The sequence below is a fragment of the Oncorhynchus masou genome, chromosome 1, assembly GCF_036934945.1.
Source record: "Oncorhynchus masou masou isolate Uvic2021 chromosome 1, UVic_Omas_1.1, whole genome shotgun sequence".
Lineage (NCBI taxonomy): Eukaryota > Metazoa > Chordata > Actinopteri > Salmoniformes > Salmonidae > Oncorhynchus > Oncorhynchus masou.
This window is the reverse complement of record NC_088212.1, coordinates 68634484-68649755: the sequence shown is the minus strand read 5'-3', so window position 1 is coordinate 68649755 and position 15272 is coordinate 68634484. Positions and strand designations below refer to the sequence as shown.

Sequence of the window (15272 nt, the reverse complement as noted above, 5' to 3'; positions counted from 1 at the left end):
TTGCAATATGAATGCCAATACACATAGTAGGTTGACTGGTGAGCTAATGTGTGTCAGTTCACAACGGCGTCAAAGTCCCGCAATAAGTGCTAATATGTGTGTAGACTCTTCACAGTTGTGTTCTGTGGGTGTCACGAGAAGGCTGATACCCCATTTCATGGACCCAACATCAATAGATAAGGCTGTACAGGGCATATACGAATGTCACCAACGCTGTTCTGAAATCTAATTCACATTCACAGTGCGACTTAAATTTGTTTTGGTCAAATTAACTAGTTATTGTATTTTGTTGGATTTAATTAACAACATTCCAACCTTGTTAAGTTAAGCAGGATCTATTCCAAATATGGCATTATTCCACTATTTGTATCCGTTTGCATGTTTCAATGGGGGACATTTATTTTGAAGGCGAATCGCAAATTCCAGGCACCTTTGTGGCGAATCCTTATTGTGGCTAACTTCACACAAGTCCAGCAACCCAACCTTGGTGCCAGCGAGAGTAAAACGGACGAGTCGAGCTGGGTAAACAACAGTGGTCGCCTCGAAGAGGCAGGAATGGGGACTTCATCGAGGGCCCTGATGGCAAATAGAATGGAATGTGTGTTTTATCGTAGAAAAAACATTATGTATTGCGTAGCGTGTTAATATGCCACATAAAGCCAGGAAAAATAGCACGTATTTTTCTCTCGGGTCTTTAGCCAGGCGCTGATTTGTAACGACGTTGGTATTGCCACGGGCCCACTTCGATTTTGTTCCTGTTGTCAGTTTCACTACCCGGTGACTGTCGTTCGATTGCGATTTACTTGTGTCCCTTATTTATGTTCATCCAGAGCATATGTAATTCAAAGGGAGCCACGAAATAACACAGAAGCCCACTTTCAAGAGAGTACAGGTATGTGTTGAGTCAATATAGCTAGCTAGATAACTGTCTTTGTTTTTCTCTCAACGTTAGCTGGCTAACACGACCAGACAGTAGCCAGCGTACTGTAGCTAGCTAGCAAGCTATTGTTTGCTCTGACGATTCAGTAGTTAATGTTAGCTTTGTACGGTAGTAGCTAAAATGTCTTGTTGTGAGCCATTTTGGGGTTGGCTAGCTAACGAGTTAAGTAGCTAGCTACATTGGTTTTTAGCAAATATGATCTTATCAGCGAGTTAATTAGTTAATTACCCAACATTTGATTGTGAAGCTTTGCAGCTCTTCCATCTTGCTAACTAAGTAAACTAGTTAGCCAAGGCCATGTAACTATAGCCATTTATTTATTACATTTTATGATGAACTCAGACGTAACCCAAGTAGCGAACGTTAAGTTAACCAAATAAGACAATTACATGTATATCTGACTTAGTTCAACGTTAGCTTACTAGTGCTGGATAACGTTGGGCAACATCAAAATGTTTTGTATCTGTGACAGACACATCAGAGAGGAGGATGATGATGAACGTTCATCACATTCTTTTCAAGTATTGGAACTGCGCTGTCAAATCAGCCTGGTAGCGTGTTAGGTTTGTTGACTTACGTTAATATTGCTAAAGAAAACAAAATGCTGAAGACATTTGCAGCAGTCATTCGAATTATGGTATGTTTTTGGTTGTAATCTTGATGCATTACGTATAAAGATGAAATACATAGACAGGCTTGTACAATTAGTATGGTTACGTACCTAAAGAACCATAAACCAAATTAGGAAATATCTCAGATTGAGGCCTAGTACAAGCCAGAAAACATTAGGCAAATACTGTCAGAAAAATGTAAAAAATGGTATGAAGGAGAACTTTGTCAACCGAATGACTCATTGTTAGGAAATTTGATGTGTACACTTGGGACCAGTCAATCTTTAATTATCCTGCCCTAAATTCTCTGCACTGTTACAGTATAAGAAGCACCAATAATTCTTCCCTCGTTACATGTTTTAGTTTGTGTTCACGATGTTGATGCCATTACTTTTGCGTTGATGCCACTCTTTATCTATGATAGAAGACAACCCATCTCATATTCACAATTTGTAGAACAATAACACATCACTGGATTGATTTAAAGCTGCAATATGTAACTTTTTGGGCGACCCGAACAATTTCACATAGAAATATGAGTTACAGATCTGTCTTTCTCATTAAAAGAAACACTAAATCCCGTTTCCATTGGCACTTTGAATTCAACCCAGGCTGGGCTGGCCTTGGTGGGATAGCTCAAATTGCATTTCCACTCCCCCAGAAATGATAAATTAAGTCATGTTGCAAGGTAGCCAATGTGTGACTGCAGCTGGCTTCGCTGATGTTGCTTGCGAACAAAATGTTGAATAATTGATTTCACCTTCACCATGCTGTAAAAAAGGTTACCCTTATACTCCTGCCAGTGCCAGCCAACCATGTATTTAGCTTGCTGACGTTGGCTAACTAAACGTTAGCGTCGTTGTTAGCATAACTAATAATTCCTACCTTGCTTACCATGGTATTGGCTATTAGCTAGCTAGCTTTCAATACGACCTGGCTAGCAAAAATTCCTGCTAGCTTACTTTATCTAGATTGTTTCAACTCTGATTTGCTAGCTACGGTTAGGTAGCTAGCATTTGAGGGCTGACAGTTATCATAAACGTTTGTAGTGTAATAATGAATAAAGGACCCAGCTATTATGGTCATTTGTGTTATGTCTAGCTACTGCAGTACTGCTTGTCCATGTGCTAGCTAACAGCAACAAGCCCAGACAAGCTAGCTAAACGTACCAGCATCCAGCAGTGATCCACTTGGTGGTTGCATAGTAATGGCGTCACCAACCCGAATTCGAATTGAGCTGGCGCCAGTTGTGAAACTGGGCTGCGCTGGCCCGAGTTAACCTCGACCCAGGTCGAATCTGCCCAAAATTTCAAGTGCCAGTGGAAACGGGTCTTTGGAAGCGGTAGCTCTGTTCTATGTTCTATTTCTATGCTTACGTTATTAAAGTTAGTTTTTGCGTCTTTTACTTTCGGTTTTGTACACCAGCTTCAAGCAGCTGAAAATACTAGAGGTTTGGTTATGGAACATAAATTTCACAGCGGTTTAGATGGTTCAACGATTCTCTACACTATACTTGCTTGTTTTGTCACAAACTGAAATCAGGCGAGCTATTATAAGAAAAGGCTTGGACATCTCAAATACAGGCTTGAGATAATAGTGCCATGATGTAGGCCTATTTCAATACTACTACAATTCTGTGGGCAGAACAGACGTGATGACGTCTGATGAACAGTCATATATCACTGTTTTTATCAAGTCAAACTAAAACTGACAAAAAAACAACCATGCTGAGGGGAAATGCTGAAATGGGCCCCACTATTATCATTCTATAACTGTGCCACTGCTCTGCAATAAGGCATCCAGTGGGTTTTAGAAGCTGCCATAGTTACAAGGGAATGTGTGTAGCTACAATGAAGTTTATTTCTAGCTCAGAATTTTAACGGTGCTCTGCCATTTCCTAAAATTATCAAGGATCTAGTATATAGTACCATGTGCACTATATAGGAAACCGATGCTTAATCACTCAAGGTTGTTGAGGTGTTCCTTCTTTGAAAGCAAAAATGAGTTTATACAAATGGCCGTTCTTGTCAGTGCATTAGGGGATTTCCGTCCCCTTTGCAGTATGTAATGCTGTCAATGTAAGCTGTGCTGGTTGCGTCATACGACATTAGATAGAAGAATCCCTGTGATTGTGATGAGGATGACATTTTAGCTTCTCAGAAGGGCCTGTCATAGCGGCAATGTATGAAGTACTGTGCCTGCTTACTCAAAGCTGTGCACTTTTTGTTTCTTGGTTAACATGTTGGCTACCTTTTTGTAGAGACGAATGTGTAACTTCCTGTTCTGCAGTTCATTGTATTGGTGTGGTGTTTTCTACAATTATTGACTGGTAGAGGTACTGCATAATGAGTTCTGATACACCTCACAATTTGAGTCACACCTTGCACAGAACACATTGACAAACCTGCACTAAAAGTAGTAAAATATATATGAGGTAAAGGTTTGGGATAGGTTAATAATCTGTGTGTCCTTGCGTTGGTGGTAGATTTGGTTTTTCTGCAGCCATTGCTGAAATGGTGTACTGTAAAGCTCAAGATAGGTCTGTGTTGTGCTCCTCAAGGAATGAATTAAAGCAGTTTCCCATAAACGCCCTCTCCTCTGAAATTTCTCCACCTTGGTGCCAGGGGGGATTGATTGCCAAGGTGGCTGTCCACTGAGGCTGTTGTGTTGCTGAGTGTCATGTGCTGCTTGCTCTGTGGCACAGGAGCTCATCAGTGGCTCACAGGGGGAGCCTCAGAGGATCATGGTTTGGGGCTTTGGTTCCCTGGCAGCAGTTATACATCGGAACCCAGGGAGGGGGTATCTCAGAACGCCCCAGCCCTAGTTCCCAGAAGTCTCCTCCTGCGGCATCTTCTTCTTTCTCTTTGCTCATGAGATGGAAACCCAGACATTAGTGTTTTCATGAATACTGTATCAGGTATTTGTTCAGTGCTACTGTCAATGTTAGTTTGCTTTAGTAGGCTAGGCTACACATTGAGGGCTCCTGGCCAGATACCCTCTCCTGTTGTCTAGTTTGTGAGGTGGATATCGTGTTTTAATGGTAGTCAACTCAGGGCTACGCGAATCCTCAAGCTGTGAAGGATTCGTGAGGAAACTTGTCAGTTTGGATTCCAGCCATACCGGCATTAAATCTGACTTCAGTCCTCAGCCAGCCTCCATGGCAGGGTTTCGACACCAACCTGTGCTTTCTTTGGCTGGAAGGTCTGTCAGTTTATATTGGGTAAATGCAGGATTTGAGTGCTTTCCTACCTACTGTGATGATCCCTAGTGATTGACCCACTCAGGGTTCAGTTGCTGTTTTGAAGACAAGCACCCACACAATCCTTGTTCCCTGCAGGCTTCTACCTACTCATGGGTCAATGGGGTTTAATATACATATGGAGAATTCCAGCGGAAGGTCAACCTGAGAAAGTAATGTTGTCCTTTTAAAGTGAAACCAACATGCCAAGACTGTATACACTCCCCCCAAAGGGTACTATAGACCAACACATCAAATTTTTAATTTATATTTTGTCCATTCTGTGAGACATTTTAAATTTGTGGTTTTGCATGCAAATGTAACATCCATAACTCTTGAATCACTCTTGTCCAAACAATGGGTGGGGGAAGTGGCTTCCACCCCAGGCACTCACTGACTGACTGGGTTTTGCAGTAGGTTTGCATTCTAGTGTATGCTCACACATCAAATTACACTCTACACTACTTTCCTGGTGCAGATTTTAACACACTTTATGATCACTAAATAAGCTAATAGTGCTGCATGCTCATGTCGTGTGGTGTTGTGTAACATCCGGATCAACGAATGGAATGCAACAGACTGAATATGATTGCAGTATTTGCTACACAGTGGGGCAAAAAAGTTTATCTCAATACTTTGTTATATACCCTTTGTTGGCAATGACAGAGGTCAAACGTTTTCTGTAAGTCTTCACAAGGTTTTCACACACTTGCTGGTATTTTGGCCAATTCCTCCATGCAGATCTCCTCTAGAGCAGAGATGTTTTGGGGCTGTTGCTGGGCAACACAGACTTTCAACTCCCTGCAAATATTTTCTGTGAGGTTGAGATCTGGAGACTGGCTAGGGAACTCCAGGACCTTGAAATGCTTCTTACGAAGCCACTCCTTCGTTTCCAGGGCGGTGTGTTTGGGATCATTGTCATGCTGAAAGACCCAGTCACGTTTCATCTTCAATGCCCTTGCTGATGGAAGGAGGTTTTCACTCAAAATCTCACGATGCATGGCCCCATTCATTCTTTCCTTTACACGGATCAGTCGTCCTGATCCCTTTGCAGAAAAACATCCCCAAAAGCATGATGTTTCCACCCCCATGCTTCACAGTAGGTATGGTGTTCTTTGGATGTAACGCAGTATTCTTTGTCCTCCAAACACGACAAGTTAAGTTTTTACCAAAAAGTAATATTTTGGTTTCATCTGACCATATAACATTCTCCCAATCTTCTTCTGGATCATCCAAACGCTCTCTAGCAAACTTCAGACGGGCCTGGACATGTACTGGCTAAAGCAGGGGGACACGTCTGGCACTGCAGGATTTGAGTCCCTGGCGGCGTAGTGTGTTACTGATGGTAGGCTTTGTTACTTTGGTCCCAACTCTCTGCAGGTCATTCACTAGGTCCCCCCGTGTGGTTCTGGGATTTTTGCTCACCGTTCTTGTGATCATTTTGACCCCACGGGGTGAGATCTTGCGTGGAGCCCCAGATCGAGGGATATTATCAGTGGTCTTATGTCTTCCATTTCCTAATAATTGCTCCCACAGTTGATTTCTTCAAACCAAGCTGCTTACCTATTGCAGATTCAGTCTTCCCAGCCTGGTGCAGGTCTACAATTTTGTTTCTGGTGACCTTTGACAGCTCTTTGGTCTTGGCAATAGTGGAGTTTGGAGTGTGACTGTTTGAGTTGTGGACAGTTGTCTTTTATACTGATAACAAGTTCAAACAGGTGCCATTAATACAGGTAACAAGTGGAGGACAGAGGAGCATCTTAAAGAAGTTGTTACAGGTCTGTGAGAGCCAGAAATCTTGCTTGTTTGTAGGTGACCAAATACTTATTTTCCACCATAATTTTTCATCAGAAGACAGGTTTGAATTAGCATCATCGCTAATGGCTACACAAAGTGGCAGACGCTCGCACCTCACACAGACGGGCATTCTCATTGCCTCTTCAGAAAGTTGCAGGAAATACAAATCACTGATGCATTCTGTTCTTGTCTTATGATAAACTTAGGCAAATGTATTCTTTTTCAGTGCATTTACTTGATTCTCTACGAATTTCAATGTTTTTGAATATTGTTGAATTCCGTTTTCATGTCTGGATTCGGTGATTCCTCCATCATTCTCCGCATCGTGGATTTTATAGGGCCCGACTAACAGTAAATTCATGTGTTTGATGATTAGACAGAACAGAACCTTCACTTACAATAATGTGTGCATTCTTAGAGCCTATGCCACTAAAGCTGTGTTCACATTGGCAGTTTGAAGTGACTCAAATCCTCTTTTTTTTGCATATCTGATGCAAATGTCCTTTTCCTGCAGTCTGAACAGCCAAAAGGGACATGGAATCTGATATTACAAGCCACATTTGAAACCACCCTACATGGTTTTGAAAGCAGATACAAATCTGATTCCTGGCCTTGCGACTTGTCTGAAGGGTCCAATCTGATTTATTTGCTCTCAACTGGTTTTTAGACTGCTATTTGGCATATCTTTTTGCTTGCTAGCTACTCTGACAGTTTGATTAGATAGAACATGTTAGTTTGACAACCACACACTAAGGGTCGACCGGTTTAATCGGAATGGCTGATTTTAATTAGGGCCGATTTCAAGTTTTCATAACAATCGGTAATCTGCATTTTTGGATGCTGATTATATTGCAATCCACGAGGAGACTGCGTGGCAGGCTGAACACCTGTTACGCTAGTGCAGGCAGCAAGGTGTCAAGGTAAGTTGCTAGCTAACCTTAAACGTATCTTATAAACTAGTGATTGTTAACTACACATGGTTGATGATATTACTAGTTTAACTAGCTTGTCCTGCGTTGTATATAGTCAATGTGGTGCCTGAAATTGTCACTTCTCTTGCGTTCAGTGTAAGTAGAGTCAGGGTATATACAACAGTTTGGGGTCGCCTGACTCGTTGCAAACTGTGTGAAGACTATTTCTTCCTAACAAAGACCATAATTAATTTGCCAGTATTTTACATAATTATGACACAACATTGAAGGTTGTGCAATGTAACAGCAATATTTAGACATAGGGTTGCCACCCGTTCGATAAAATACGGAACCGTTCCGTATTTCACTGAAACAATAAACATTTTGTTTTCGAAATTATAGTTTCCGGATTTTACTATATTTATGACCAAAGGCTTGTATTTCTGTGTGTTTATTATATTATTATTAAGTCTATGATTTCATAGAGCCGTCTGACTGAGCGGTGGTAGGCAGCAGCAGGCTCGTAAGCATTCATTCAAACCGCACTTTCCTCGGTTTGCCAGCAGGACTGCGCAATGCTTGAAGCACAGCACTGTTTATGACTTCAAGCCTATCAACTCTGAGATTAGACTGCCAATAATAAAGTGCCTAATAGAACATCCAATAGTCAAAGGTCTATGAAATACAAATGGTATAGAGAGAAATAGTCCTATAATAACTACAACCTAAAACTTCTTAACTGGGAATATTGAAGACTCATGTTAAAAGGAACCACCAGCTTTCATGCAGTTTAAGTCAGAAGTTTACATACACTTAGGTTGGAGTCATTAAAACTAGTTTTTCAACCTCTCCACAAAATTTATTGTTAACAAACTATAGTTCTGGCAAGTCGGTTAGGACATCTACTTTGTGCATGACACAAGTAATTTTCCCAATAATTGTTTACAGACAGATTTATTTCACTTATAATTCATTGCATCACAATTCCAGTGGGTCAGAAGTTTACATACACTAAATTGACTGTGCCTTTAAACAGCTTGGAAAATTCCAGAAAATTATGTCATGGCTTTAGAAGCCTCTGATAGGCTAATTGACATCATTTGAGTCTATTGTGGGTGTACCTGTGGATGTATTTCAAGGCCTACCTTCAAACTCAGTGCCTCTTTGCTTGACATCATGGGAAAATCAAAAGAAATCAGCCAAGACCTCAGAATTCTTTTTGTAGACCTCAAGTCTGGTTCATCCTTGGGAGAAATTTCCAAACACCTGAAGGTACCAAGTTCATTTGTATAAACAATAGCACACAAGTATAAACACCATGGGACCACGCAGCTGTTATACCACTCAGGAAGGAGACGAGTTCTGTCTCCTAGAGATGAATGTACTTTGGTGCGAAAAGTGCAAATCAATGCCAGAACAACAGCAAAAGACCTTGTGAAGATGGTGGAGGAAACAGGTACAAAAGTATCTATATCCACAGTAAAATGAGTCCTATATCGACATATCCCGAAAGGCCGCTCAACAAGGAAGAAGCCACGGTTCAAAACCGCCATTAAAAAAAGCAAGACTACGGTTTGCAACTGTACATGGGGACATGTATAGTTATATTTTTTGGATAAATGTCCTATGGTTTGTTGAATCAGAAAATATAACTGTTTGGCCATAATGACCATTGTTATGTTTGGAGGAAAAAGGGGAAGGTTTGCAAGCTGAAGAACACCATCCCAACCGTGAAGCACGGGGGTGGCAGCATCATGTTGTGGGGGTGCTTTGCTGCAGGAGGGACTGGTGCACTTCACAAAATAGATGGCATCATGAGGAAGGAGAATTATGTGGATATATTGAAGCAACATCTCAAGGCATCAGTCAGGAAGTTAAAGCTTGGTCGCAAATGGGTCTTCCAAATGGACAATGACCCAAAACATAAATGTTTTAAGGACAACAAAGTCAATGTATTGGAGTAACCATCACAAAGCCCTGACCTCAATCCTATCGAAGATTTGTGGGCAGAACTGAAAAAGTGTGTGCGAGCAAGGAGGCCTACAAACCTGACTCGGTTACACCAGCTCTGTCAGGAGGAGTGGGCCAAAATTCACCCAACTTATTGTGGGAAGCTTGTGGAAGGCTACTTGAAACGTTTGACCCAATTTAAACAATTTAATGGCAATGCTACCAAATACCAATTGAGTGTATGTAAACTTCTAACCCACTGGGAATGTGATGAAAGAAATAAATGCTTAAATAAATCCTTCTCTCTACTATTATTCTGACATTTCACATTCTTAAAATAAAGTGGTGATCCTAACTGACCTAAAACAGGGAATTTCTACTAGGATTAAATGTCAGGAATTGTGAAAACTGAGTTTAAATGTAGTTTGCTAAGGTGTATGTAAACTTACAACTTCAACTGTATGTTCTCATGTTCTGAGCAAGGAACATAAATTTAGCTTTTTTAAATGGCACATATTGCACTTTTACTTTCTTCTTCAACACTGTTTTTGCATTATTTAAACCAAATTGAAATTTTTTTTTGAGACTAAATAGATTTTTATGTGATATATTAAGTTAAATTAAGTGTTCGTTGTGTTCATTCTGTATTGTTGTAATTGTCATTATTATAAATAAATATCTCTTCTACACACACGCACATTAGTGAATGTGCTAGAAAGGTAAACGGCTAGCTAGTTGACTGCCCAAGCTAGCCAAAAAGGACTCGTTCTGAATGTTGGCTCATCTTATCCCCGAGGCTTAATGTCTTATTACATGATGCGTTTATACATTCGAAGCGACTGGGAAACGTCCATGACAGCCATTGTTGTCACCTTAGCTTGCTACATAACTTCTGAGTGATTTTGGTGGTGGTGTTCCTGCTTCCTATCAGCCTGCACTACTGCGCCCACACCTGTCGTTACAATGACAACTAGCGTAACCATGTCAGCAAAATAATTTTGACTAAACTCCCACACATCTAATTTGATTACTTGTAACTTGCTGTTTGGACAGTCAGTATTCCAAAGCGGTTTTGAAAAACAAAACCGATTTGAGCATTAAGGTCTGTAGTGTGAACAAGGCTTTATACCATAGAGTTCATTGTTTTCATACTGAGCCTTGTGTCAATACACAGGATATTGCAGGCTGGAGAATGGCAATTAGTATGTCTTTACACTCAACTGTTTAATCAGTACGGCTTCATTAGGCCAACCATTATAAGGCTTCTAAAGAATAGCTAACAATGTCCAATTCAGCTCACTTGTCATTTAAATAAAACACATCTCATAAAGTAGGATTTTATTCTGAATCTCAGTTTGAGGTGTTTACTGGTGGATCAAGTATAGGAAAACACCACACTGCCAGCTGTGTGTGCACGTTATACCACACTAAGAAGTAGGCTAATGAACTGAGCCAACGTGCCTTTTTAAACAGATGGCTGCTTTCATAATTCAAAGGACTTGAGGTGACTGCACTGAAGTAGAAGACATTTTACTCTGTCCTACCCTTGGTGAAAGGCTTCTTTTGAAGTATAAACAGTGTGATTAGACAATTTTAGGAAAGGAGGATGTGTCATAAATGGAGAGGGAAAGCTTGATAAATGGTGAGGGGGGATCGATAGGAGGAAACCGGTGAGACTAGGCCTATATGAAGGCCTAGAATCTTCCATCTTGTTAAGAGTTTGCACTCGGCTAGTGTTTTGATGCCAGCATGCTTGTTTTTATTTACAAGATCAATATCAAAGGGATGCATGCTTAGCATTGGGTCCTTGTAGCCTGGTACCTTCTGAAGCTATAGACAAGCGAGTTCTGCAGTCAATTCTGTTCCGGTAATGCCATTATGAAAATGTCTCCTAATCTCCCCACGCAGCCTTTCCATGGTTTTATCACTACAATAGAGAATAGGTAAAATATATGCTCCAGTGTTTGTTTCCACCTTTTCCATATTGCCAGGCTGCATGATCTTACTTTGCTCATCAGTTTCCTTCATTACAGCATCAAGCCTAGCGAACATACTGAGATTAGTCCCAGATTACCACCCAGTCTGAGTCACGCACTGCCAAGAGTGGATAATACAACAAATGCTACACAACTGACTCAGCCCAAGGCCTCAATTAATTTGCTCTCACAAACAAACCATGATGCACTGTTTTTGCCTTTCTCCTCGTACATGATGAGAGAGCGAGCGCCTCTATATTACCACAGCATGTAATTATTATCATAATACATTTAGCCCATCTTTCTGTTTTCTAAATTGCCTCCATTAACAAAGTGCAATCATTATTTGTCAGTGTGTCTAACGTTTATCTTCTCTTGTTTCACAGAACTAGGTTGTTTGCGGGCCCGCCAATGGACCTATAGGAGCTAGCGGAAGTTTAGTTGGCATTGTGTCTGCGTGGACCAGGCAGCATGAAGAGCGAGGTGCCCTCTGAGGCCCAGGGTAGACAGGAGCACCTGAAAGGGCCGCTGGCCAACCCAGAGCCCATGGAAACGGCCAAGAGCTTTCCTGCCAACATGGAGGTGATCGGCAAGGCAGGCAGCGAGTTTGCACCACTGTGTGCCGAGACCAGGCACCGGCCCCTGAGGGACATAGGGGTCCGCAGAGACCCAGACAGGGGCCTGCCTGGACGCAAAAAGCGCAAGAGCCAACAGCCAGGGCCCTCGGACTGCTCCCTGAAGGAGGGTCGTGTCAGTGAGGGCTCTCTTCCTCTTCAGCGCCACCAGCCAGATCTCTTGGAGCGACGCAGTGAGGATGAACGCAACCCAGAGTCCTCATTCAGTGACTGTGCCTCCTCTCCCTCCTCCAGCCTGCGCTTCGGAGATTCGGATACTATGAGCTCAGAGGAAGAGGTGGAGGCTGGAGGGGTGGGAGCAGCAGGGGGACCGCAGGCGCCGGTCTCCATCACAGGGGGCGGGACAGGGGTGGGTCTGCGCACCATTCTGGGTCGGACTCGGGGTAGCCGCTCTCATAAGTGGGCACGGTCAGAGATGGAGCCGGTGCTGCTGAAGCGGCCGTGTCTGAGCGGGCGGCGGTCACTGCATAGGAAGCGGATTGTGAAGCCCGGGCCCGGCGGCATCCAGCGGAGTCAGAAGCAGAAAGAGCGCCTACTTCTCCAGAGGAAGAAGCGGGAGGTAATCGCTCGCAGGAAGTACGCGCTGCTCCACAGCACCAGCAGCTCCAGTGAGGAGCTGACTAGCGGGTCATCCTCACCCTCGTCCACAGAGGCAGAGGACGAGCTGTATGTAGACGGCAGCAGCAGCAGCCAGCCAAGCAGCGCAGCTGTGGCCACAGGTAAACTTACCCTCCTTATGCACTCTGGTGTGTGCTTCCATTCTTTTCTCTTGCGCGCACACAAATAATTTTATTTGAATTACACAGTACAGTCGAAGGATTCAAACATTTAATATGTCATGTGTATATATGGACATTTATGGATACAGAAGCACATTCTTCTCCATACAGCCCCGCTGCCCATGACAGCTGACACAGAGCAGTACCTCGTTAGCTGCTTTGTCCTACGCAGGTCTGCAATCTGAAGCCCACATACTGTCAGCCTATGTACATGGCAAAGGCTCCCAAATATCAGCACTACAATGATAGCCAAGGCTGTTCAGACGTGACACAAGGGGCTGGTATTTCAGCAACTTGTCAGTAAAGGTCTGCTCCATCTACGAGTCGAAAGAGTAACCCACTTCCAGAATGAATGAGCAACCCCGCCCCTACAACATTAATAGCTGGCATTTTGTGAGAAAAAAACACACACACGATCACCCGTAGAGAGGAACATCTTCCTCACTCCTCTGACACTGAGCTTCCAATGACGAATGACATGAAGCTGCTCTGACCAGGGTAAATTGTACTGATCATTACATTTGTACATTTTAGTGATTTACCAGATGCTCGTATTCAGAGCGACTTACAGGAGCAATTAGGGTTAAGTGCCTTGCTCAAGGGCACTAACAGATTTGTCACTTATTCGGCTCGGTGATTCGAACCAGCGATCTTTCGGTTACTGGCCCAATGCTCTTAACCACTAGTCTACCTGCCACCCCACAAAACAGACCACAGACAAAGGAGTCGCTCACTGTTAGCCAGCCAGCCAGCCAGCCAGAATTGAATCACAGTTAGACTCCACCCGTAGCACCGTTCACTCCTGTCCAACTGCTCTGTTTCCCAGCTGTCTGCTTTGCAGGCCTTGTTAGTATGGAGTGGGGGTGGGGTGGGGAGGTCATGGACGTCCTGATGCTGCAGAGCCAAACATCTCATAATTTTGTCCACATTAGTCAAGTCTGTTGCATCACACCCCAGAAATGTGTTGTCAAATTCCTTCATGTCAAATGAATCTAATGCAAGCTAATTTCGGTGAATCCGCTTTGCTCAGAATTGAGATCAATTCCATATTTTTTGCCTCAAGAGAAAAGACTGAGCAAAGGAATGCATGAATGGCCTTCAGAATATACATTTACAGTGTGTATGTACACAGCCTATTCCTACAGTTTTATCCAGTCTCACTGTAACTGTATTGGGGGGAATATATTTGGCCTCTGTGGTGTTGTTCTCAGGAAATGAGATGTGTAGCCTGGGGGCCAAGCAACCAGTACACTGTTTTGTTCCATCATGCTGAAAGATGTCCTACCAGGCATTTTTGAAGACACTCAGAATTGTGATTTCTTTCACCAGGCTGGCAGCACTTTCACTCTCACTGTAGCCAGAACTGTTTACGGTCTCCCTCTCCCCCATTATTTGGAAGGACACTTGATTTGGAAGTGAACATCAACCGAATGCTCGTTACACTCTCAAACACATGACTCCAGTAAACTGTTAATTTTCTCTAAATAAAGTATCAAAATAAAGCTCTAGTAAAAGATACATTCCTCCTCTGATTGTGGGAGAGACCATTTTAATCCCTGAGCCTAGTTTGGTTTGTGGCTGACCTTCCCCGCTCTGTGTGCTCAACAGCAATGAGAAAAGCTGCCTAAATATTGATTGATGAATTAGCTCAGTCAGAGCGAGGCTATTTTATGAACAAAGCACAATATCACAGGACTAGGATGGGTGTGGGTGTATCTGTGGGTGTATCAAATTGTATTGGTCACATACACATGGTTAGCAGATGTTATGCGAGTGTAGCGAAATGCTTGTGCTTCTAGTTCAGACAGTGCAGTAATATCTAAAGTAATCTAACAATTTCACAACTACCTAATACACACATGTAAAGGGATGGAATAAGAATATATTCATAAATATATGGATGAGCGATGGCCGGGCGGCGTAGGCAAGATGCAATAGATGGTATAAAGTACAGTATATACATATGAGATGAGTAATGTAAGATATGTAAACATTATTAAAGTGTAATTTTTTAAAAGTGACTAGTGATTCATTTATTAAAGTTGTTACTGATTTGAGTCTGTTTGTAGGCAGCAGCCTCTCTGTGTTAGTGATGGCTGTTTAACAATCTGATGGCCTTGAGATGTTTTATTTATTTTTCATTCTCTCGGTCCCAGCTTTGATGCACCTGTACTGACCTCGACTTCTGGATGGAAGCGGGGTGAACAGGTAGTGGCTCGGGTGGTTGTTCTTGATGATCTTTTTGGCCTTCTTGTGACGTCGGGTGCTGTCCGTGTCCTAGAGGGCAGGTAGTTTTCCCCCGGGTGATGTGTTGTGCAGACCGCACCACCTTCTGGAGAGCCTTGCGGTTGAGGGTGGTGTGCTTGCCATACCAGGCGGTGATACAGCCCGACAGGATGCTCTCAGTTGTGCATCTGTAAAAGTTTTTGGTGACG

At 42.7% G+C, this 15272-nt stretch overlaps 1 protein-coding gene across 1 annotated transcript in view; it reads left to right on the top strand.

Annotated features, from left to right (window-relative positions):
* Positions 1-447: 447 nt before the first annotated feature.
* Positions 448-15272, top strand: part of LOC135549137 (E3 ubiquitin-protein ligase Arkadia-like) — a 47712-nt gene continuing 32887 nt past the window's right edge. Inside the window, exons 1-2 of the mRNA XM_064979186.1 lie at positions 448-892; positions 11810-12777. Coding sequence (XP_064835258.1) covers positions 11895-12777 — 883 coding nt within the window. The 5' untranslated portion in view covers positions 448-892; positions 11810-11894. The remainder of the gene's footprint in view (positions 893-11809; positions 12778-15272) is intronic.